Source organism: Armigeres subalbatus, chromosome 1, assembly GCF_024139115.2.
Source record: "Armigeres subalbatus isolate Guangzhou_Male chromosome 1, GZ_Asu_2, whole genome shotgun sequence".
In the NCBI taxonomy this organism is placed as follows: domain Eukaryota; kingdom Metazoa; phylum Arthropoda; class Insecta; order Diptera; family Culicidae; genus Armigeres; species Armigeres subalbatus.
Genome location: NC_085139.1, coordinates 110,015,397 through 110,040,279, shown reverse-complemented (window position 1 = coordinate 110,040,279; position 24,883 = coordinate 110,015,397). Strand labels below are relative to the sequence as shown.

Sequence of the window (24,883 nt, the reverse complement as noted above, 5' to 3'; positions counted from 1 at the left end):
TGGAGGAAATTCACAGTCATTACTCTGCTATGACCGCAGGTGACCACCAGATGGCCAATGGGATAATCCGGAACGACCGTAGAAATGGTGATTTTGGAAGGTTTTTCCTAGAGCAGCGCATTTTTTTCTTAACCATTTCTGCCGGTGATCTTGGAGACATTTGAAAGTCTTAATCAGCTATGACTGCAGGTGGCCACCAGACGGCCTTCCGAATAATTTAGAACATCCGTGTAATGGTAATTTTGGATGGTCCTTCCTAGAGTAGTGCAATTTTTTCTAAGACATTTTTTTATGGTGGTCTTAGTGTTAATTCACAGTTCTTACTCTGCAACGACCGCAGGTGGCTACCAGATGGCCTTTCCGCAAATCTGGAACGTCCGTGAATGGTCGTTTTGTACAGTTCGTCCTAGACCAACGATTTTCTTCTAAACCATTTCTGATAACGACCAGGAAGTTAGTCAATGCTCTTTACCATAAAATATTCTCATTTATGTGTAGTCATTGATGATAATAACCACATCAGGTATTCGGGAGATATTGAATACCAAATCAATACCTTGTTGAGGTTAAGTTATTCGACAAGTATGATGTGTTTGTAATAGCCCACTGAATTTCTGAAAATACCTCAATGAGGTACCATACCTACTTGAGGTACTTACAGTGCACTTTGCCTTACTCGATGTGCTGTTTTTTTTATTTTTCTTTTATTTTTTTATTAAAGTGATTTTCAAATTATCAATAAACTCGATGTACTGTAAATCTATGTGAATCCTGGCTAGTATGATCAGTTTTTTGATAATAATAACGAGTGGCCAATCCCAACAAACATTGAATGCTGTTAAAGGTTTTATTTAGCCAAAAAGAAACTATTTCAGCTAAAAAACTTTGTTAGGATGTGATAGGAACGCAAAATACGGAATTCTATTGGGATGTCAGAAACAAGTTTTTCCTGCATTTCCAATTCTAACAGTTACTGTTAAACTAGTCAAGTTGAAGGTACAGGATTGAAATGGAAACGCTACGGAAATCCATTTCCTGTTCTAGCGATTACTGTAACATGAGAAATATACAAAAATATACAAAGTAGGCGAATGAAATGGGCCTGAGATCGAACCCAAGGCCTCCTATGTATGAGGCAGAAACGGTAGTTATATGACTATCAAGCACACAACACATTGGTTTTCAAATCCCAAATAACTGTAAATGACGGCACTTTCAAATCCCACATATCCTGCAATATCTAACAAAACTGGTTGATCCATATATCACCACCCAGCGGATGTAATCCAAACTAAACAGTTCTTCAGAAAAATGGTTTTTATCCTCGAACAGCTGTGAAGAAGAAGGCCACTCTCTAATATCACAGATCCGGGGTTATATATTCAAACTGGTGGTTTCACATTTACTATCACCACTCTACGGATGAATTTTAATTTTCATAATATTTCAACATATTGGTTTCCAATCCCCGAACAACTTTGTAGCAATTTTCGAAATCCCTCAGATCCCAAGATTCGAAGAACTGATATCTCATATGCAGTTGCACTTCCTTGCGGATGAATTTTGAATTATTCAGTTTTTCAACATATTAGTTTCCAATCCTCGAACAACTTTGTAGAGTAGAAGACGGCAATTTTATAAATTCCACAAATCCTAAAATATCGAGCTAAACTGATCTCTCATAAACACTAGCGCCGCCTTACGGCTGAATTCTGAACTAAACAGTTTCTCAACATATTGGTTTCCAATCCTAAAACAACTTTGTAGAAGACGGGAACTTTCTAATTCCCACAGATCCCTAGATATCGAACCAAACTGGTATTTTCATATACACTAGCGCCGTTCAGTGGGAGAATTCTAAATCAATTTTTTTCTTGACTCATAGGGTCGCTTGGAATTATAGATAGATTAAGAGTTTTTTTCGGAGTTTCTACAGTTTTTAGAATTCTTATATGAAACATTGCGCCATTTATTAAGAAGATGGACTATTTGCACCGGTGTTCCGTTGGTTCCGGATCTTCCGGAGAAGCATCAGAAGATCCATTGGACTTAAAAAATGTCCTCAATGAGAGTATATATCCCCTTTATTATTTTTCCAAAAAAATCACGTTGATATCATTTGAATTGGCTTCATTTTAACGGATTTTAGGACTGTTGTACTTTTTACAACACGCTAGTTCTCGTGTTATGAAAGTTGAAGCGAGTTGCGGAAGGTTAATGCTCTGTCCAGAGCTCCTGGAACCAAATCTCGAAGCCAAATAATTTAATTCCTGTTGGATTCGATTCCTCCTGGAGGTGTGCTCCACCGTCACGTACACTTTTGCATCGACGCGCCACTGTTTAAAATCTGTCACGCATCTGACCTATAATTCTCCACGCTTGTGCAAATTTAAAGAAAACCGAAGAATTTCCAGAATTTCGAGTTAAAATTCCGAGTATGTCAAGTCTACATTCCATTAAGTTTTTCGTGGAAATTTCGTTGAATTTTCCGATTGAGATTAAAGGTTCTGTTAATACTCCAAGGAACTATCCGTGAAAATTTCGATGCTTTCCTTGAAAGTTCCATGCAACATCCCGTTGAATAATCATCTGTTAAAATCCCAAGAGTTTCGTTCTAAATTCCGAAACTTTCCGTGAAAATTTAGAATTACTTCCCGAGGCAATTTAAAGTTTATGTGGACATTCCGAAATATTTCCCTTGGATTTTTAGAATTGTCGTCTAAACCTATGCTTAACAACGCGCGCCCTTTGAAGATGTACTGCAATATCTGTGCCGTCCATGCGGCCGGCAGCACTGGAACGGAGGGACAGAGCTGCCGCCTGTCACAATGCGTGAGTAGGCAAAAGATCAAGAACAGTTGTGAGTTAGTGAATTATTAGATAACGAATTTTGCTATATTATTGGATTGTATTGTATACATATATATATATTGTTTTGAATTTCCATACTTGATACAAGTTATAGTAACACGGTAAAATAATATAAACATCAAACAAATTGAAGCTAATGAACCTATATGCCTTAGATACTTGAACTATTGATAACATACTAAATAGAAGAGTGGTTCCCAAGCTATCCTTATAGTAAACACAAATGGTAATTGGTGAGCTAAGAGTAAATCAATAATTATTAAATTCCAAATCATACAGGAATTGTCATTACAGCATACGACTTCACCACCTTAAGACCCTTACTTCTCATTAAGACCGAACCTAGGGAACTAAACGTAAGTAGCTCAAGACTGTTAATTAAAGAGATAAGCTATTTGTTGGATTCGAAATAAGTGCTAAACACCGATACACTTCGTTATATTAACAATTGTTAAAACCTTATAACTAATTGTATATTCCCGTATATATTTCCACTACTTTAAAAATAGGAAATTTATAAACTCCTTAAATAAAGAGCAAACGAATACGAATCGCTTCGGAGTTTACAAATTCGGAAAAACCCGGGTATTCGTCAGTTAGAACGAACTCCAACAAATTATAAATTTCGTTTATGAGAAAGATGTCGGGTCGAAAAGGTGCCAAAGAAGTCAAAAGTGGTTCCAAAAGTGCGCGGTCGAAGGATAAGCCTACGGAAGTGATCGATATCGACGGTGAAAACAATGTAGTGGTGGTGGTCACGGATGAAGCGAACCAGGTCGATAAATCGACAAGCGATCAGCAGGTGCAAAGCTGCACGTTCTGTCAGGATGTAGATAACAACGAAATGGTCCAGTGTGACAAGTGTGACAGGTGGATTCATTTCGCCTGCGTCGGGGTCTCAGAAGAAATCGCGGATAAGAGCTGGAGGTGTCCCAAATGTGCTGTCACAACTGGACTCCAGCATCCATCGTCCTCTGCTTTAGTCCCCCCTTCTCGTGGATCTACAAATCCTGCCGTTCAGAAGTCATCCGCTACGAATGAAGTGCCTATGTCCAAAGCCGCGACAGGAATCGCTCAACACTTTCGTGTACATACGCTGTCGGAGCCGATAGTGGGTCGTCGGACTACCCACGGAACCGAGCATCACGATATGAAAACGCCCTCTGTAACGTCATCGTCCTCGCGGAGATCCCTACTTCAATTACAACTTAAGCGGCTGGAGGAAGAACGTGTATTCGAGGAACAGCAAGCGGCTAAGCATCGGGCCTACTTGGACAAGAAATATGAACTTCTGGAGCAGTTCCACAGCCAAACTGGATCCGAGCATAGTGGATCACAAGATCGTGTTAGGCAGTGGGTTCAAGATACGAACGATGTTCGTACCGATCAAGGGCTAGATCATCGTATGACAGAGGTATTTGAACCGCAGCGGCACTCAACGCAGAACTTCTCTTCTCAAGCTCAAATCGGTTCTGATCGAGCTGCATGTCAGCGAAGAAATGAAGATATGGCAGCGCGTCGTGAGCAATTCGTTCAACCGTTATCGAGCGGTAGGTGTCTTGCAGAATCATGTGAGCGACTAAGTCTACAGCAACGAAGAAATGTGCAAGAAACTTGTTTCCAAACGGGCCGTCAAGAAGATGACCTTGAACCATGCTCATTTTCGCTCCAGCAGTTGGCCGCACGCCAAGGAATCTCTAAAGCGCTACCCAAGTTTTCCGGCAAGTTCGAAGAATGGCCAGTCTTTTTTTCCATGTTCAACAGCACAACCAACATGTGCGGATTCACAAATGAAGAAAACCTTATTCGACTTCAGAAGTGTTTAGAAGGAAAAGCGTACGAAACGGCCCGGAGCCTACTAATGCACCCGTCGAATGTCCCCGCTATCATGCGTACTTTGAAAATGAGATTTGGACAACCCGAAGCTGTTGTCCACTCACTGATACAAAACGTAAATTCCCTACCAGCAATACAAGAGGACAAACTGGAAACGCTGGTGGACTTTGCAGTACACGTGCAAAATTTCTGCGCTACTGTGGATGCTTACGAGCTTGAGGATTACATGTACAATGTCTCCCTCTTGCATCAGTTGGTGACCAAGCTTCCGTCCTCGCTAAAACTAGACTGGGCAAGACATCGTCAAGCACTCCAACGGGTCAACATGGCGACCTTCAGCAATTGGACTTACTCGCTGGCTGAGGCAGCTAGCACGGTTGTTGTACCGATCGGCTCGAATGAATCGAAGCGAGCATCCAACGATGGTCGAGAAAACAAGAAATCGAAAGCGTGCTTAAACGCCCATTCTGAGACGCTGTCAGATGTCGGCGATGGACCGAAAGCTTCCAGTCCCAAGGTAGCTTACTTAGAACACAGGCGTGTGCCAGTCCAAGGAAAGTTGGACGGTGTTTCTGAAGATTGCATGATATGTAAGGGAGGATGTAAATCAGCATCTAAGTGTAAGCAATTCATGGAACTATCTCGAGAATCAAGATGGGCGATCGTAAGGGAATTCAGGCTTTGTTGAAGCTGTCTTCGTCGTCATAAAGGAGGATGTGATGCAAAACCGTGCGGGCGTGATGGCTGTACATACAAGCACCATCTGATGCAGACAATGCAATGCACGACTGTAACAATCATCAGGTGAAATCGAGTGCAGTGCTCTTCCGCTATTTGCCCGTAGTACTCAGCGGACCCAAAGGATCCATCCGTACCTTCGCTTTCTTAGATGAAGGTTCGCACCTTAGCCTGATAGACGAGGCACTTGCTGACCAGCTGGAGCTTAGAGGCACAACCATACCACTGTGCCTTTTTTTTTTTTTTTTTTTTTTTTTTTTTTATAGAGGGATGAAGGCAAATCTGCATACAGACACCTGAAATTATCACTCAGGGAGTGGGGTTGGCGCGGTTGGCAGAAGGCCAGACCGCCGGACCCACTAAACCCACCCAAGCAACAGAAGGTTACTTGAGTTACCCTCTCTTCTAATGCACAATTCCCCCCGGGACTACCTTTCAGTATTACTTCTGTGGGGAAAAGCAGTACTAAAAGTACTCCTCCCAAAACAACACCTTTCACAGTGCCTCTCTTCGATGTTTTGTCATTCGTCTGAGCCCTTTGGCTCCCTTATTGGTGCCAGCAAGCACACAAAAGCGTGGGCCCTTAAGCCCTTTACTTTTTTTTCCTTGTGCCATTCAGCAACGCATCTACTTTCCTCTTTATTTTTAGAGCCATTTAGCTCTCAACGTGCTCGCAAGCTACTCAGATAGTCCCCGGCGGCGGATCTACCCTACTCCGACGGGGAGTCCCCGGCGGCGGAAGCTCCCCGATACCGACGACCCGCATTCGTGGATAGCTGTTACATTACCAACACTACACATTCACCTGGTATGCATGTTCATAGATCCGCTCAAGTCCTACGCACATTCTCACTTCAACGGGTGACCGGACGAGTGCCGAGGTCAGGCCAAAGATTCCGGGTGGAGATAGCTTCCGGTTCAGTGGTGCCCCGACGACCCGAAGTAGGTGCATTCACGCGGCACGATCTACTCAACTGGTCCCCGGCGGTGGACCTAGCCTACTCCGATTAACCGATTTCCCATGAACTGCGCCTTTCAGCTTCTTGCTTAACCGATGAGCCATTCAGCTCTCACCTTGGTCGCGGACTACTCGGATAGTCCCCGGCGGTGGATCAATCCTACTCCGACAGGGAGTTCCCCGACGTCGGAAGCTCCCCTGTAACCGACGACCCGTCTCAACGGGTGACCGGGCGAGTGCCGAGGTCAATCCAAAGATTCCGGTGGAGATAACTTCCGGTTCAATGGTGCCCCTGACGACCCGAAGCCGGTACATTCGCACGCCACGGTCTACTCAGCTGATCCCCGGCGGTGGACCTAGCCTACCCCGATAACCGAGTTTCATTTGCCTTGAGCCATTCAGCTCTCACCTTATTCATTGAGCCATTTAGCTCCCGCCTCGGTCGCGATCGCGAACGACTCGGATAGTCCCCGACGGCGGATCTAACCTACTCCGACGAGAAGTTCCCCGAAAGCGGGAGCTCCTCCGAACCCGGCCGTTTCGCCACGTTCTGCGGCTACGCGCTCGCCGCAAGCTGAATACAGTTGCGACGCTGTCGTTCCCATCCATTATCGACATATATATTCACGACTTCCACGACTCATGGTCCGCTATCCGTAACGGCTGCCTGCTGCTGCTCTATGCGCCAACTTCGTTGCAGGATGTCGGCTATCCTGGACGTCGCTCTTGCAACCGCTCTCCACTGTTCTGGGTTCTGGCACATTTTTATGACGATGTTATCGGTGTTGGTGTCCGTACCACTGTGCCTTCGTTGGACAGGAGGAACGCAGCGCTATGAAAAAGACTCAAAGTCTGTAACTCTAGAAATCTCTGGTACAAACGAAGCAACTAAGAACTTCCAGTTATCTGGAGTGCACACTGTAGATAAGCTGTTGCTTCCACACCAAACGCTCAACGCTGAAGGATTGAGACAACGACATCCGTACCTTAGGGGATTGCCTATCGACTCATACTTTGACGCACGGCCACGGATCCTTATAGGAATGAAGCACATACAGGTCAGTCTTGTACTGAAAAGTAGAGAAGGGAATATTGGAGAACCAGTAGCAATCAAAACACGCCTGGGCTGGACCATATGCGGTGGAGGTAACGTAGAGAATGACAACTCAAGCAACCTAGTCCACTACAGCTTCCACGTGTGCTCCTGTGAGCGTACAAACGATGAGGAGCTGCATCAGGCAGTCAAAACACACTTCGCTCTAGAAAACCTCGGAATTATGAAGGCAGATAGAGTTCTTCTCTCTGATGAGGATCAGCGGGCCCAGGATCTGTTGAAGGAAATTACGACGTACGATGGAGAACGTTACACAACGGGACTGCTATGGCGTCACGAAAATATTCGCCTTCCAGATAACTACGCTATGGCCCTACATAGACACCAATGTCTACAAAAGCGCCTTACTAAAGAACCTAAGCTAGCAGATACCTTGCACGATATGATAACAGATTATGTTCCCAAGGGCTATGTCCGGCAACTCTCAACGGATGAACTTAGTCAACGATATCCGAGAGTGTGGTATCTCCCTGTATTCCCAATCATCAACCCGAACAAACCAGGGAAAGTGAGATTGGTTTGGGACTGCGCAGCCTGTTCCTACGGAGTTTCTCTAAATTCAGCGCTGATGAAAGGACCTGATCAACTTTGCTCATTGCTGTCCATTCTGTTACAGTTCCGAGAGAATCGAGTGGGACTTACTGGAGACTTACGGGAAATGTTTCATCAAGTACGTATCCGGGATGCAGATCAACAGTGCCAACGCTTCTTGTGGTGCAATAAGGAAGGAGAAGTCGTATGCTACGCGATGCAAGTTATGACATTTGGGGCTTGCTGCTCACCAAGCTGCGCTCAATATGTAAAAAACATCAACGCAGACCGCAATGCAGGAGAATACCCCGAAGCTACTGAGATCATCCAAAAGAAGCATTACGTGGACGACATGCTCGTCAGTGTGAAACTGAAGAGGACGCGATACGCATAGCACAGGAAGTGAAATACATCCATCAACGCGGAGGGTTTGAGATCCGCAACTGGATAAGTAATTCTCCGAATGTTTTAGGAGCTCTCAGCGAGAAGACCTCTGATGAAAAAAATCTGGATTTGTCATCTCAAATTGGTACTGAGAAAGTTCTGGGAATGTGGTGGTGTACCGCATCCGACACATTTACCTATAAAGTCGGATGGAATCGTTACGAATCCCCTCTTCTAGAGGGCCTCAGACGTCCATCAAAACGAGAAGTTCTGCGGGTGCTCATGTAGACCTCTCGGTCTAATATCCCACTTTCTTATGTTCCTGAAAGTTCTCTTGCAAGAAATATGGCGTTCAGGCGTGCAGTGGGATGATGAGATACCCGAAAATTCGTTTGTAAAATGGCAGCAGTGGCTGAAGCTGTTACCCCAGGTCGAAAAAGTTCAAGTTTCCAGATGCTACCGTTCAGCTGACCAAAGCATAGATGGAGAAATCGAGCTCCACATATTCGCTGACGCCAGCGAAAGCGGAATGGCAGCTGTTTCTTTTCTGCGATTCGTTGCGAACGGATCCGTCCAGTGCTCTATCGTAGCTGCTAAGACTAGGGTGGCACCACTAAAGTTCATATCAATCCCACGTCTAGAACTTCAGGCTGCCTTAATCGCCGTCAGATTGGCCAATACAGTTACCGACGCCCTGTCATACAAAATATCCAGAAAGTTCTTTTGGACAGACTCACGGGATGTGCTGTGCTGGCTGAACTCTGACCACCGCAGGTACACGCAGTTCGTGGCCTTCCGTGTTAGTGAAATCCTGGAATCTACAGAAGTGAACGAGTGGCATTGGGTGCCTTCCAAAATGAACGTTGCGGACGATGGTACTAAATGGAGCTCTTCACCCGATCTCACACCAAAAGGTAGATGGTTTACGGGTCCAGATTTCTTGCGGCGATGCGAAGCGGAGTGGCCACAACAACCCACAAAAGCTAGTTCAACGGAAGAAGAACTCCGACCAAATCTGCATGCGTTCCACTCTCATTATGAACCAGTCATAGAGTCTAGTAGGTTCTCTAGTTGGAAACGTCTGATCAACGTTGCTGCCCTCGTGACTCGTTTTGTAAACAACTGTCGACAAAAGTTACATGGGGGAATGACTACAACGGGACTCCTAACAGAGGATGAATTGATTCTGGCCGAAGCGTACCTACTAAGATCTGCACAGCGCGATGGCTACCCAGAAGAGATTTCCACTCTGGAGAAACCAAAACATAACTCCAACAGTCTTAGCGCAGTGCCAAAGCACAGCAGCTTGTTTCAACTGTCACCATGGCTAGATAATCAAGGCATCATGCGGATGCGAACAAGAGTTGCAGCCTGTGACTACGCAACAGAAGATGCTAAGAAACCTATTATACTACCAAGTGACCACCCCATTACTGACCTAATCATCATGTACTACCATCAACGTTTCCATCACCAGAATCACGAGTCGGTGATCAATGAATTGCGACAGAAGTATTATATTCCCCGCATCCGTGCTGTGTACAATAAAACGATCTATCCGTCCCACGTCCACCGATAATGGCTGACCTCCCACAAGCCCGGCTCGCAGTATATTCTCCACCCTTCACACATACAGGTCTTGACTTCTTTGGCCCATACGAGGTGGCTGTTGGGAGACGCGTCGAGAAACGATGGGGAATGCTAGCTACATGCCTTACGATCCGTGCAATACACATTGAAGTAGTGCACACGCTTAGCACCGACTCCTGTATTATGGCAATAAGAAACTTCATTGCCCGTCGTGGAACGCCCCGAATGATCTACACTGACAGGGGAACAAATTTCATCGGAGCATCCCGTCAGATGAAAGAAGCGGCTCAAGCGGTCAATACGGATGAGGTAATGAAGGAGTTTATCACATCTGACACTAACTGGTCGTTCAACCCTCCTCTGGCACCTCATATGGGAGGAAGCTGGGAACGGCTTATAGGCAGCGTTAAAAGGAACCTTCAAGCCATAAAACCACCAAGGAATCCTAAAGACGAAGTTTTGCGCAATCTACTGATTGAAGTAGAAAACATCATCAATTCCAGACCACTAACACACGTCCCAGTTGACGACGATTGTGCCCCTGCTTTGACGCCCAATCATTTCCTCCTCGGATCATCAAACGGGATAAAACCATTCACGACCGTAGACGACAGCAGTGCCTTTCTTCGGCAAAACATCCTAGCTTCGCAGGTATTAGCCAACAGGTTTTGGAGGCGCTGGCTTAGCGATTACCTGCCCGAAATCACCAAGCGATCCAAGTGGTTTGATAAAACCGAATCGATTAAGATAAGCGATGTGGTCGTTGTGGTTGATAATAAGCTACCACGAAATTGTTGGCCCAAGGGGAAGGTCATTGAAGTTCATCCAAGTAAAGACGGAGAAGTTCGCTCAGCTACTGTAAGAACAAATTTTGGAATCTACGTGAGAGCGGCCACCAAACTAGCGGTTTTAGACGTAGGGCGCGACGCATGTAAGCCAGCCTAACCAGTGGCGTACCCGGGGGGAGTGTCGTCTAAACCTATGTTTAACAACGCGCGCCCTTTGAAGATGTACTGCAATATCTGTGCCGTCCATGCGGCCGGCAGCACTGGAACGGAGTGACAGAGCTGCCGCCTGTCACAATGCGTGAGTAGGCAAAAGATCAAGAACAGTTGTGAGTTAGTGAATTATTAGATAACGAATTTTGCTATATTATTGGATTGTATTGTATATATATTGTTTTGAATTTCCATACGTGATACAAGTTATAGTAACACGGTAAAATAATATAAACCTACATCAAACAAATTGAAGCTAATGAACCTATATGCCTTAGATACTTGAACTATTGATAACATACTAAATAGAAGAGTGGTTCCCAAGCTATCCTTATAGTAAACACAAACGGTAATCGGTGAGCTAAGAGTAAATCAATAATTATTAAATTCCAAATCATACAGGAATTGTCATTACAGCATACGACTTCACCACCTTAAGACCCTTACTTCTCATTAAGACCGAACCTAGGGAACTAAACGTAAGTAGCTCAAGACTGTTAATTAAAGAGATAAGCTATTTGTTGGATTCGAAATAAGTGCTAAACACCGATACACTTCGTATTATTAACAATTGTTAAAACCTTATAACTAATTGTATATTCCCGTATATATTTCCACTACTTTAAAAATAGGAAATTTATAAACTCCTTAAATAAAGAGCAAACGAATACGAATCGCTTCGGAGTTTACAAATTCGGAAAAACCCGGGTATTCGTCAGTTAGAACGAACTCAAACAAGAATCTTTTCCCTCGACATTTTTTAATTTTTCTTGCAAATTTTGAGCAATTTCAAGATGAAATTTAAAAAAAAGAATTTACTGTGAACATTTCAAAGAAGTCAGTGTGGTGAAATTTCAATGTCAAGTCAATTGAGTTCTTTTACCCGAGTATGGGGTTATAATCGCTAATCGTTCTCAATTGAGCACTGGGCTTTGAAACGTTCCGTTTCTTAATTGACAAAAAATAGTCTCTCCAAACTTACTGCTCAGTGTTCCTATGTTAATCTGATTGAAGTTGGTTATTGTCCGTATAGATCATCTAAAAAAAATATATATATTTTTTGTTTGATGTAAATATTCAAAACCCACTGGGTTTTGAAACGCAAAACACATCATGAATGGAACAACAAAAGCAACCCCCGAAATCGAAACCCCTTTCTTCAATTTTCACTCACCTTTCTTCAAAGAGCTCAAAATTCCACCACAGCAGTTCAATCCTTTTGCCACCACCCCGTTCGCAGTATCGCGCACTATCGCACAAGATGAAATTCAATATAACTTTTATCCTTCCCAATTACCGTTTGCACAGCAGCGTGGTCCTGTTTGATGATGATAGATTTTGTCTCAGAAACGAGACCTTGAGGCTAATCACACTTTATGGCGTTCCCTTGGTTCGCTCCCGGTCGCACTACTCTTTTGATGGGGTTGAAACAACACTCCTCCCCGTCACTTCCACACGACGTTGCTCTTTCTCGCCGAGACGTTCTTAGTTTATTTTTATATGCACTCTATTAACTTTATGATCAGGTTAGCAGCGCACTATCCCAGGACTGGACAAATATAATTGGATAACTTGGCTGTTCGCAGCGCGGTTGCTCTTGGCGCGAAACACACCCTTCCCAAGTCCAGTCGTAATCAGAATCAGTATCCTCAGCTGCAATTTTGCACATCCAACTACCTACTTCTATAATTCGATTAGGGTAGAATAATCTGACATGAGTTGATGAAGATGATGATGTATATGATAACTGTCTTCCTTGAAGAGTAGATCATGCCCACTTAGAACAAGAGCGTAATCAACACGTCACAAGAGCAATTTTGCGCGCACTTTCGGTTGGTAGATCGCGATTTCCGAATCATCATAGCCCCGGCAAGACACAATATTCAAATTTCGTCATTACGGTTATCAACGTGAGGCAGTAACAACAATAACACCGGCTAATAGGTTCTTTGAGAACAATCACCCAACCGTGAAACAGAGCAGAACCGTCTTTTTTTGGCAATGTCTAATACACTTCACACTTCAATCCCGAACCCGTAGGAGAGGCTGTTCCAGGACACGATACCGTATCGCAGCAGTGCTCGCGTGCAACTGTTGTTCGGTGGTCGAAATTCAAGCGGCAAAACCCTAGCCACTAACCCGTAGTCTGGCGCAAAATTGCACTTTAGGCTGGTCCAAAACTGCCTGATTTTTTGTTTGGTAGTTAGAATTAATGATATGGAAGATATTTTTTTATTTTGCTCGATATATAGGGCAGCAACTTCTTTCCCAGTATTACTAAGATGATAATTTACTCAGACTAAGACCGGATTGGCCTTTGTTCAACATAAAAGTCGTTTTTTGTCATAAATGATAATCTGATCTGGAAGCAAAAAATAAAAGCTGTGTCATCGTCTGTTTTCTTACTGACGTTTAGGAATCCAAAGTTCCATTCCACCCGAACTGCCAGCGGGGTTCGTGGCCCACTATAAAGTAACTGGCCTCTTCCCCTTAGCCATGATCTGAATTTAACCTTCAATAATTCTCGCTTAACTTTTTAAAAGGACCTAAGTAACATTTTTTTCATAAATTAATTTGAATACAGCAATCGATAGCTTTCATGTTGTTCTGTTGATTGCGCTATTCAAATTAATTCATGAAAAAAATGTTACTTAGGTCCTTTTGAAAAGTTAAGCGAGAATTCTTCACAAACAAACTAAAACCAATAAAATGCACCGGTCTAATCAACTCCCTAACGCTTTTACCATTATCATGTACTTTCACATGTTGATGGCACGTTAAAAATTAAGCACACTGAGATGTGTTTGCTTTTCACAAAACAGACCACATCAAAAATAAAGACACATAGTTTATACGATAGCATTGAATATTCATAAAATGATAAGATCCATTTTCGTGAATGTGTAATTATAACTATCCCAGGAGCAGCCAGTTTTGTGTGCAGTAAACACACCTCAGTGTGTTATTAAATTTTAGCGTGTGAAGGCAGGCATTACACTTCTCTCGCATATCCCTCCATACTAACATATTATTTGCGTAGTGGACACGCGCTTGCAAGTATTTGGATTATTTATGCATATTAAATAATGGTTAAATAACGTTCAGCGAGTGATCGAGAATGAAATATCACCAAACTAAAATTTGTTAATTAAATTGGAGAAAATAAATCATTCGGAGTTACCCTTATTATCTTTATCGCACCAGCATGAAAACATTTGAGCGTGTTTTAACGTTACTGAGAGCGAAACACACGCTAAAGCCTTTTTTATGAGTTGATATGAAATAGCCATTTTGGGACTCTTTTTGTATTAGTTTTAAGGTTGACTTCTTGACTTCTAAATAATTTTGTTTATTTTAAAATTTTGAAATCCTATTGTTCATAAGCTTATTCAATCTTTGTGATTGAAACACTGTTCATGTTTTGATCACCCAGGACAGGTCAGTTTTGTGGGAAGTAAACTCATTCGTTTTGTGTTAAAAATGAAATCTTTAGCGTGCATGGTTGTTCTTCTCGCCGTTCTCTTTCCACACATGTATAATACAGTATCTCAGTGAAAAAAGGATAATATTTATTATGTTAGTGTTTGACGGCGAATGCTACACAGCAGCATGACTCCTATAATGGAATAATCCTCACGTGTTGATGTTGTTCTCCAGGCACCAGTGGAGCGTTCAAAATCAAGAGATTTCTCTCATAGGAATTTATTCTGTGAGTCAATCGAACCATGCTTTTGTTGGAGACATTATTACCACTGCGATTTTTAAATTTGAAACCTGCCAGCCTAACGAGTTTCCCGTTTTTAGTTGAAATGGCTTAAGCGCCACTCCCGGAGGAGACCATTAACCTAATCGAAGGTTGCCCGACCTTGTGAGACCCTTCAGAGGAGGGTAAGATTTTTCCCAAAGAGATTGGGCGGGAGACAAGTGGGCTGTACAGGGAAAATTGGATGCCTTTAGACCGTGAGGTTTAGCAATTAGAGAGATTGGTGTGAACAGAAGTGATTTCCGCCGGCGACAAAGCAATATTCGCGGTTGTTATCATCATTGGAAGACTTAAATCAATAAACTCCGAACAAGCCACGTTCAAATGGAGAGAATCCTTGGTTGGAGTAAGGGCCAACCTCCCCAGAAAATAACCAAAAGAAACCTAAAAAAACGACCGAAACGTGAAAGTACTCCTACTTCACCTCTTCAAATTTCTCCCATCCGTCCAAAAACTATCGAGCTACAGTGTACAAAAAAGCATTTATTGGATTCAGTTCATTGTTTATGTTAGCGACAACATCAACGATCTATGGGAGTCGATCCATGGAGCGGTGAGCACAACAGCACGAGAAGTGGTAGGCACTGCACAGAGGCGACCCAGGACGGGTTGGTTCGATGTGGAGTGTCAGAGAGTGACAGACGAGAAGAAATTTTGCCAGAAGCCGGATGTTGGTGTCGGGTACCCGATCGAATAGAGATCGGTACAAGGAAGCAAGAGCAGCCGAAAAACGAACCCACCGCAGGAAGAAAAAAGAGTACGAAGAACAAGTTATTAGTGAGGCGCAGGAAAAATGGAGCAGAACGATATGCGGAGGTTTTATGAGTCTGTCAATGGCGTGCGGAGAAAGACAGCGCCATCTCCCGTCATGTGCAACGACCAACAAGGGAATTTGCTGACAGATAAAACTGAAGTGGCTGCCAGGTGGAAGCAACACTTCGAGACTTTGTTGAATGGAGGAAGTGACGGTGCATCGGTGAACAGAATAAATATTAGCGACGATGGACAAGCTGTGGAGTCACCTACACTAGATGAGGTAAAAAAAGCTGTTGAAGAGCTGAAAAACAATAACGCTGCGGGGAAGGACCAGCTCTCGGCTGAACTTCTCAAACATGGCAGTGAGCAGCTTTATGAAGTTCTGCACCATATTATGTCGAAAATATGGGAAGACGAGGAAATGCCTGCTAGCTGGTTGGACGGCCTCATTTGCCCTCTCTTTAAGAAAGGGCACAGACTGGAGTGCGCCAATTACCGAGGTATAACCCTCCTTAATTCGGCGTACAAAATTATGTCCCGTATTCTGTTCAACAGATTGAGACCGCTTGAAGAGTCCTTTGTCGGCGAATACCAAGCAGGTTTTCGTTAGGGCCGATCAACGACGGATCAAATGTTTACCTTGAGACAAATCCTTGATAAATTCCGGGAGTACAACTTGCAGACACATCATCTGTATATTGACTTCAAGGTGGCGTACGATTCAGTGAACCGGAATCTTATGGATCCTGTACACCTCCGGTGGTGCAAAGGGCCGACTTGAAAGATCTCCATCCTGAGCGATGCCCGGCTATCGCTTTAACCTGTTGCCAGGTTAGATTTCGGTCGACTTCTTTTATTTCTTTATTGAGGCTTCGCCGCCATGAGCCTCTGGGTCTGCCTCTGCTGCGATGTCCCGCTGGGTTCCAGTCTAATGCTTGCTTACAGATTTCGTTTCCGCCCCTACGTAGAGTGTGGCCGACCCAGCCCCACTTCCGATCCCGAATTTCTGTTGTTATCGGCCTCTGGTGACAACGACGATGGAGCTCGTTGTTTGAGATGAAGTTGTGAGGCCACCAGGCCCGAATTATATACCGCAGGCATATGTTAATGAACACCTGCAGCCGTTGAGTGTTCTCCACTGATACACACCATGTTTCGCTAGCGTATAACAGCACAGATTTCACGTTAGAGTTGAAAATTCGTATTTTGGTGCGTTCACTTATCTGCCTGTTTTTCCAGATATTTCTTAAACTCGCAAAGGCAGCCCTTGCTTTCTTGATCCGTGCGCCTATGTCGATCTTGGTACCGCCGTCTGACGCCATTTGGATACCAACATATTGGAAGCTTTCAACATTCTCCACTGGTTGCCCGGCTACTGTGAAACTGGAAGGAGTCACCGTATTTACATCCAACGATTTGGTTTTGTTGACGTTGATGACTAAACCTGCCGAGGAGGAGCGATCGGCAAGGTCGTTGAGCTTACTCTGCATATCAGAGCGCCGTTGCGCGAGTAGTGCAACGTCATCCGCCAATTCGAAGTCGTTTAGGTGCTCCATGGTTATAGGCTGCCATAACAGCCCGCGGTTTGGTGAACCGGAATGAATTATGGCAAATTATGCTTGAACATGGTTTTCCGGCGAAACTGATACGGCTGATTCGTATAACGTTGAACGGATCGAAATCAAGTGTAAGGGTTTCGGATGAAATATCGACGTCATTTGTTACCTTAGATGGATTAAAGCAGGGTGATGCACTCTCAAATCTACTGTTCAATATAGCGCTCGAGGGAGCGATTAGGAGAGCTGGCGTGCAAAGAAGCGGTACCATTATCACAAGATCGCTTATGCTCCTGGGTTTTGCGGACGATATCGATATTATCGGAATTGATCGCCGTGCCGTGGAAGAGGCTTTTGTGCCTTTTAAGAGGGAGACAGCGAGGATTGGACTCACGATCAATACCAGCAAAACGAAGTACATGGTCGCTGGCAATCAACGTGGGTTCATTAGTGGTGGTGGTAGCGAAATGGTGCTGGATGGTGAAAAATTTGAAGTGGTAGAAGAATTTGTGTATCTTGGAGCATTAGTGACGTGCGATAATGATGTTACCCGCGAGGTGAAAATGCGTATTGCAGCTGCAAATAGGGCTTATTACGGGCTTCGTAACCAGCTTAAGTCCCGTAGTCTGCAAACGAAAACAAAACTCGCGCTGTATACTACTCTGATTCTTCCGGTGGCTTTATATGGCCATGAGACATGGACGTTAAAGGAGCCTGATCGGAGAGCTCTCGGAGTGTTTGAGCGTAAGGTGCTGCGGACAATACTCGGCGGTAAACAGGAGAACGGTATCTGGCGGTGTCGCATGAATCACGAATTGTACCAGGTGTATAAAGGGCAGGATATTATCAAACTTATACAACACGGCAGACTACGGTGGGCTGGTCACGTTGTTCGTATGCCGGAAGAACGTCAAGTGAAAATAATATTTAGTAGAGAACCCGGAAGAGGCGTACACGATGGCTTTTTGCAGTTGAAGAGGACCTGAGGGCGCTCAATGTTCAGGGCGACTGGAAGCGATTGGCTCAGGATCGAGTCCAGTGGAGAAGGATACTCCATTCGGCGTAGGTTCATCGAAGAGCTGTAGCCCATCAAGTATCAAGTAAGTAAGTATGATTACCTCTAAACGTTCGCACCATTGATTCATTCCAACAAAACTCCTGCAGCGCTACGATGCTGAATCCACGGTCCGTGAGCACATCGGCGAGTATGCGTGTGCTCCCGATGAAGTTAAGCGATTTGCAGTTTTACAAACCGAGTTTCCAATCGTTAGCCCCTTTCGTCGCTGCAGTCTTCGCCATTTTTTCCGGTCCGTACTTTTTTGTTGATTATTTGTTGCGTGAGTTTTTTTTAAGGCTGGCTTGCAGAGCCTAACACCGAACGCCCTTAAATTTGGCACTTGGACGATGATCAGCCGCCCTTAGCATGGAGAACAGACGCTATTGTAAGCCGCTTCTCACATGGAGAACAGACGCTCAGCAAGATTTGTAACTCCGGAGAGGAGCAAACCCCTCTTCCCTTAAGCATACGACCATAGTTCCCAACGGGGTTGGTTGCCTGAGCTTCCCCTAGGTTGCTCGTATCCCGGTCAGCGGCTCAGCGCCACGAGGAGGTATGGATAGGAGTTGCTGGGAAAGAGGCTAAGGACCGCGGGGTGGGGTCTATTTTATTCCTTCAGGTGTGCGAACTACCAATGGTACGCTTTACCCAGCATTTGCAGTACCGTGCGGGACCGAAATCCGTACAGAACCGAAATCCGTCCACCTCATGAGATATCAATAAATTAAAGGGGGTTAAAGGTAATTAATGTAGAAATAATTAATCTTATCCTGTTCAGATACTTGGCAGTAAGCTTTGAGGGCATAGAATTGGAAAGAAGGCTTTGAAATTATAACAACAAAAATCAAAAACAAATCTCCACCCACCAAACGCGGAGTTTGTGCCGCCATTTTGTTTTCGGGTAGAGCATAATTGCACCCAGTGTTGTAAAATGTCATTTGCATTCTTTTTTATAATTTTCCCATAACTTTTTTCAGTAGTTTGCTGTCAACTATCAAGCATAGCCAACTTATAGCGCTTAAATGTGGCTACAACTTTGCCTAACAAGACATTGTTGTAAATATGTAATCTGAGGCGTGGGAGGCAAAATGTCATTCAAATGACATTATGTCAAAAGACACGTGACATTTTGGAGAGATTTCACTCTCTAGCCGCAGATGTTATATTTAGAGCAATGTACCTTTGGACAAAAATATAGCACTACTCAAGCGTTATGCGTGCATCTAAATTTTTGAAGTAAATTTGGCTTCCGAAGAAAGTTATGAACAAATTAGTCAAATGACATGCAGATGACATTTTTTTTTTTTTGCACCAGAAGTGACTGTGTTTTAATTGCTAATTGCGAATCATTATACAAGATAAGGGTCTGTTCACAAATTACGTAACGCAAAAATCAGAGTTTTCGACCCCCTCCCTCCCCCTCGTAACAAAAAGTAACATTTTTCACACTCCCTCCCTCCCCCATATAACGCGTAACTGAGAAAATTTAATTCCATTTTTTTTTCTCTGAAGCATGTGGGTTTTGGTATTTATTGGAAACTGTTAGATTAGGAACGGCACATGATTAAAACCAAGCATATCAAAAATGCAGCTAGTAAAAACTAAAATAGAATTTGCGACCATGGTCAATCAAATTTTAGTTTAACGGGACTGTTCTGTCGAGAAATACGATATTCGCTTTGTTCTTTTACGCGTAACGGTCTCGCTATGTGCTTGATTTCGGTAATGACTAAAACGATAACGATAGACAAATCATTTTTAAATTGGACTGTTTATGTGGTTAAAGTGGTTGAGCTAAAATGCAATTGCTTGCCTAAAATGAATGAATATGCCTCGAAATTTAGCAACAATTATTCGAACAAAACTCGCTGTCTTTTAGGATTCCCAAAAAACCAAAATAGCCTGCACTGATAAAAAGTAAAAAACTACAAAGACTAGCATGGGATATTTATGCGTAGTATGGAGAGAAGAGGAAAGGTTGGTACGTATTCATTGTCATGATTAAGACATATTATTAGCAATTACCTCAATCAGTGATTAAAAAAACCTTTAAGTTAATTTTTATTCGCGTTATGCGTAACATTTGCTAGTACCCACCCCCTCCCCTTTTAGTGCAACAAAGTATAACGCAAGTTGGACCTCCCCCTCCCCCCCCCCAAAAGCGTTACGTAATTTGTGAACAGACCCTAAGCGGAATACATATCGAAGGGATCGCTTCTCAAGGTGCGTATCGAACTATTTACAGTGGTAGTTTAGTCAATTAGACAGTTTCAATTTAAATATTTAGTTAAAAAATAGCTGTACGGATTTTGATCGTTTGATTCGAAATCCGTCCACGGTGGACGGATTTCGAGTCAGGAGTAGTTGATTTAATTCATTATTTTATTATGTTTTTCGTAGTTTTTAATGAGTAAATGTGAAATACTTCACAAGTAGAAGCCTTTGTGCTCCTGTGTGAATGACAAACGTTTTATTTACATTCGATTCCGATTTTCTAATAACTTTTTCATATACTAAGGTGCTTAAGTGTACGGATTTCGACCCCCCACGGTACCAAAGTATCAAAAGACAGGCAAAAAGCCGCTTGGTGCGGTTTAGCTTAGGAAAATCATTCTCGATTAAATAACACACAGTTTATAAAAAAATCGTACAAGATTTTTAAGCAATTCTTATCAGTGTTGGTAAAAACTCAAAATCTCAAAACTCATGGATGATTCAAATCAAGCGTGAGTTGAAACGCACCCAACTCAGCACCTAAAAACTCATGGATGAGTTGAATCATCCATTTGAATCATCGTAGGTTTTCTTTTGTTCTCCTTCGTTAAAAACAGTGAATTAACGTTTGTCGCATAAAAGTATGTACACTCTTTTATGTATAAGCAATAAGTTGCCCCCAAATTGATTTCAAATGCGTTTTTGAACCAAAATGATTTTTTTGGCAAACACGCAGAGAAAATCTACCTTTTTGAACTAAAAAATAAAATTATTGAAATATTTTTTAAACTCAAATATTTTATTTTTAAAATCAAAACTGAAATATATTTATTTCAAAAATTTTCATTGTTGTTTCTACTGCAATCCAGTATAAATAATACCGTATATTATAAACTAGTTTGTGAAGTAAATATTTGAAAAAAATACAAAAATTGTGGTTTTATTTCCCACATGACGACTAATTAAAAATGAAATAATTGATAATCACAAGAAATTTAATATAACATTTAAAATAAATTGTTGATTACAATAATTATTGTTTTTTAAATTTAAGAAAAATATTATTGAAAGCAAAAAATTTTCTTTTTGGTTCAATAATATTTTTTGTACAAACAAAAAAATATATTGTAAATTCAACAATTTTTATTTTGAGTGCTGTTTTGGAACATTGTAGAAACAACAATATTTTTCGTCTAATCAAATCTTTTTTTTTGTTGAATTCAACAAATAAAATTATTAGCCGAGGAACAATAATTATTTTTGTTGTTTTTATACATAATATTATTAAGTTTAAAAAACATTTCTCTGCGTGAATGAGTGAAATGATGCGTTTTAGCATGAAAAACTCAAGCGTGATGCATTCCTTTAAAATCGCAGACGATTTCGTTCGCACGGGAGCGCTCGTTGATTGAGATTTATGAGTGATTTTACCAACACTGATTCTTATAGCAAAAAACATATATCTTATAAGATGTTCTTATGATTATAGCTAGTTTTCTTGGCTGAGGTGCCACACTGTACCTGGAGTAGTGGCTGAAGGAATTGTCCATTGCAGGCCAAAACACCTATTTAGCCGCGCACCTTAAACTATCAATACTATGCTGTTTGTGAAATATTTTAAAATAATTAAATTTCTTTGAAACGTTAAAATTAATATATTTCTCGTTCCGTGGTTCGAGCGTTGGTCGCCTCTTGCATTCGTCAGTCTCTTTAGTTTATACACGGTTAGAAAAAGTCATTCAAATGCAACTTCTTTTACTCTCCGCGCAACAATGTGAAAAGTAATCTTTTGTGGGTCAAATGAGCGAGAAACACAATGATAAAGTTTGCACACAATGTATCGGTCAAGATTTATTACGTTTTGGTTTTCAACTAATTACGAAGCAGCTAAGCCTCGGTTAAATAGTTAAATGAAGTCGTGAAGCTTTAAATGCGGTTTTAACCTAAACACCTACATTTTCAACTCACTTGTATTGAATGAAAGTTGATCACGTTCAGTTTTTGGAGACTCAATTGATCAACTCTGTTGAATTCAATTATTTAACTTGCCGAAAGTTGAATGTGTTGAGTTTTCTTTCAATTTGAATGAATTCTCGCTTAACTTTTCAAAAGGACCTAAGTAACATTTTTTTCATGAATTAATTTGAGTACTGCAATCAAAAGCTTTCATGTGTTTCTGTTGATTGCGCTATTCAAATTAATTCATGAAAAAAATGTTACTTAGGTCCTTTTGAAAAGTTAAGCAAGAATTGCAAACAAGAAGTTGTGTTCAAGATAGATAGTTATTAGTTATTGTGTACTTTTTCTTAACCGTGTATAATTAAACAATCCAAATAAAAACAGACAACGCATCACAAATATGTTAACAGTAACATGGTAGTTAAATTTGAATAACGAGATTAATATACTACATCTAGATCATAAAACATAAAAATACAGGTAAGTGAGCAGTCTCCTTAAAAAACTCAGAGCCAACAATTATGTCTAGGCTTCGATTATAATGGTTATTATTGATAGTCATAGCAAACCCAAATGTGAACGATAATATTTTGAAGTGGTTAATGAAATAATTTTAAGGATGAGATAGGTTTTGTAAATTAATAGTGAAAATGAAAGCTCGAGATTCTTCGATAATTAATAGATAACCTTTAATGTAGATTTTATCGTAAGTATGATCATTGCATAATTTTACTTTAACTCTATCAGTTCTGGTGATGATTATTTTCCTGCCAACTAGTAAATAACTTATGTGAAAAATGTGATCACAGCGCCTGCTGAACGCAAGTATGTAGTAGGACATACATTATAGGACTCTACGTAAAATGCATCTGAAACACGTAAATTGATTCAATCAAAGTTAACTGCCTATGTTCCGGGTATTAAACCACCCGACTTGGACATTAATTTACAATGTTCTGAAAACTCAGATGTGAATATGTACATTTTGTTTGAAGATTTTGATTTGAAAATGTATTGGAGGTAACCACTTTCTATTCGATGGGACTCGAACTCACGACCCTCAGTACTGGTGGGTATGCATCAGGTTTAGGTGGGTATGCCTGAATCAGAAGATAATGAGCCTGTTCGAAATATATGCATTTTGCTGTCAAAATTACAAATTTTATGTTCAAATAGTAAATATTTCACTCCGCAGTATATTACAAATTGTTATGGGCTAGGTTTAAAAATTTGAATTAAAAAAAACAATTTGAAATATCCCAGAAAATTCCAAATAAAAGTTTTTAAGCAGACGATTCATTATGTCGCCTATTCATTTTTGAAATTAAGCTGAAATGTGCAAAATGATTACCTTTTTTAACTTACATATAACAATAAATTGTTAAATCTCGTTATTCCGTTATTTTGTTATTCCGATAAGAACTTTGCATACATAAAATTTAAAAAGTATCCATTTTCTAATAGGTTTTCCAGATCCACAATGAAGGGACCGACGTATGAACGGGTCTTCGTAACTGTTGGGACCACGCAATTCGAAGACCTGATTAATGCCGTGAATGACGCCGCGGTCGTCGCCGAGCTTCGCCGGATGGGCTGCAGAAAATTGGTTCTTCAGATAGGCCGTGGCAGGGATCCAAAAATAGTGCCCGATCTGTATGGAAATGACATTGAAGTACAATTCTACGATCTCAAAAGCAGCATAGCCGAGGATATCGAACAGGCGGATTTGGTAATCAGCCATGCCGGTGCCGGTAGCTGCATAGAAGTGCTGGGCGCTGGGAAGCCTCTGCTGGTGGTGGTGAACGAAACGTTGATGGACAACCATCAAACGGAACTGGCGGATCAACTGTTCAAGGAGGGTCATCTAAAGTACTGTACGCCATCAACTTTGGCACAAACGCTGGCGGAGGGTGGATTCAATAGGCTGAAGAAATTTCCACCAGGATCGGCAAAAGAATTTGTTAGTTATTTGGATGCATTTATGGGATTTTAGTTTTTGTATATTTTGTTCATAAATATAAAATTATTATTAATATCAATTAAACTTGTCTTTCTCGTATACAAACTTTTTATTGAAGGCCCGGAGATTCATGGTGGTATAAACTAATCGACTCACTTCATCGAATAGAGGTGATGTACCGTGAAGTACCCTAATTTCGCGCACTTAAGACCTGACAAAGTTAAAACGTTCATTAAAAAACATGTAGTGGCCATTTGGAAACATTTGCTACTGCATCACGTAGTAGAAGGATTCTAGGTTCTCAAAAAAATGTTACTTGCAAATTTTGCTGCTATTTAAAAAAAATGGAGTATGAATCCGAGACCGTTGTATGCTCCTTATTTCGCGCAAAAGTGTTCCTAACTTCGCTCATGTTTGGAATTGAATATTGTCATAGGTTTGATGAAATATAATCAATTAACCAATAGAAGCATGCATCCATTGTTCAAAATATGCAGATAACGGTATCAGACAGCTGCCAGTGACCCATTCTTTAGTCGAAATGGTATGTGCCTATATTTCGACCCTGGAGCTTTGCTTAGATTTTGCTTCATGCATT

General features: G+C 41.8%; 4 protein-coding genes across 8 annotated transcripts in view; 3 read left to right on the top strand and 1 right to left on the bottom strand.

The window, feature by feature from the left end:
• Positions 1-13,125, bottom strand: part of LOC134204743 (aminopeptidase N) — a 97,684-nt gene extending 84,559 nt beyond the window's left edge. Inside the window, exons 1-2 of one of the 3 annotated variants that reach the window (XM_062679564.1) lie at positions 12,921-13,125; positions 12,195-12,703 (exon numbers count right to left, since the gene is read on the bottom strand). The gene's annotated coding sequence lies outside the window, so the exon portion shown is untranslated. Of the gene's footprint in view, positions 1-12,194 lie in introns of all 3 variants that reach the window. The other 2 variants (XM_062679569.1, XM_062679554.1) reach the window with 2 other exon arrangements.
• Positions 8,962-10,011, top strand: LOC134206419 (uncharacterized). The gene has a single exon (XM_062682136.1). It carries the CDS (start codon positions 8,962-8,964, stop codon positions 10,009-10,011), a length of 1,050 nt encoding a protein of 349 aa, XP_062538120.1.
• LOC134206418 (uncharacterized) lies at positions 10,011-10,967 on the top strand. Its single transcript, XM_062682135.1, has one exon. The coding sequence runs from the start codon at positions 10,011-10,013 to the stop codon at positions 10,965-10,967; it is 957 nt and encodes a 318-aa protein (XP_062538119.1).
• Positions 13,126-22,666: 9,541 nt separating the features above from the next.
• Positions 22,667-24,370, top strand: LOC134205324 (UDP-N-acetylglucosamine transferase subunit ALG13 homolog). 3 transcript variants are annotated; one of them, XM_062680483.1, is made up of 2 exons: positions 22,667-22,805; positions 23,790-24,369. In XM_062680483.1, exon 2 carries the CDS (start codon positions 23,806-23,808, stop codon positions 24,316-24,318), a length of 513 nt encoding a protein of 170 aa, XP_062536467.1. In that variant the 5' UTR covers positions 22,667-22,805; positions 23,790-23,805; the 3' UTR covers positions 24,319-24,369. The 3 variants fall into 3 exon arrangements, with proteins under 3 accessions (XP_062536467.1, XP_062536477.1, XP_062536484.1); XM_062680493.1 differs by having other exon boundaries at positions 22,672-22,805; positions 23,799-24,370; XM_062680500.1 differs by lacking the exon at positions 22,667-22,805 and adding an exon at positions 22,906-23,031 and having other exon boundaries at positions 23,790-24,370.
• Positions 24,371-24,883: the final 513 nt, after the last annotated feature.

Coding starts and splice junctions, on each gene's coding strand:
- LOC134205324 (XM_062680493.1), top strand. CDS start 23,806: ATGAAGGGACCGACGTATGAACGGGTCTTCGTAACTGTTGGGACCACG.
- LOC134206418 (XM_062682135.1), top strand. CDS start 10,011: ATGGCTGACCTCCCACAAGCCCGGCTCGCAGTATATTCTCCACCCTTC.
- LOC134206419 (XM_062682136.1), top strand. CDS start 8,962: ATGGCAGCTGTTTCTTTTCTGCGATTCGTTGCGAACGGATCCGTCCAG.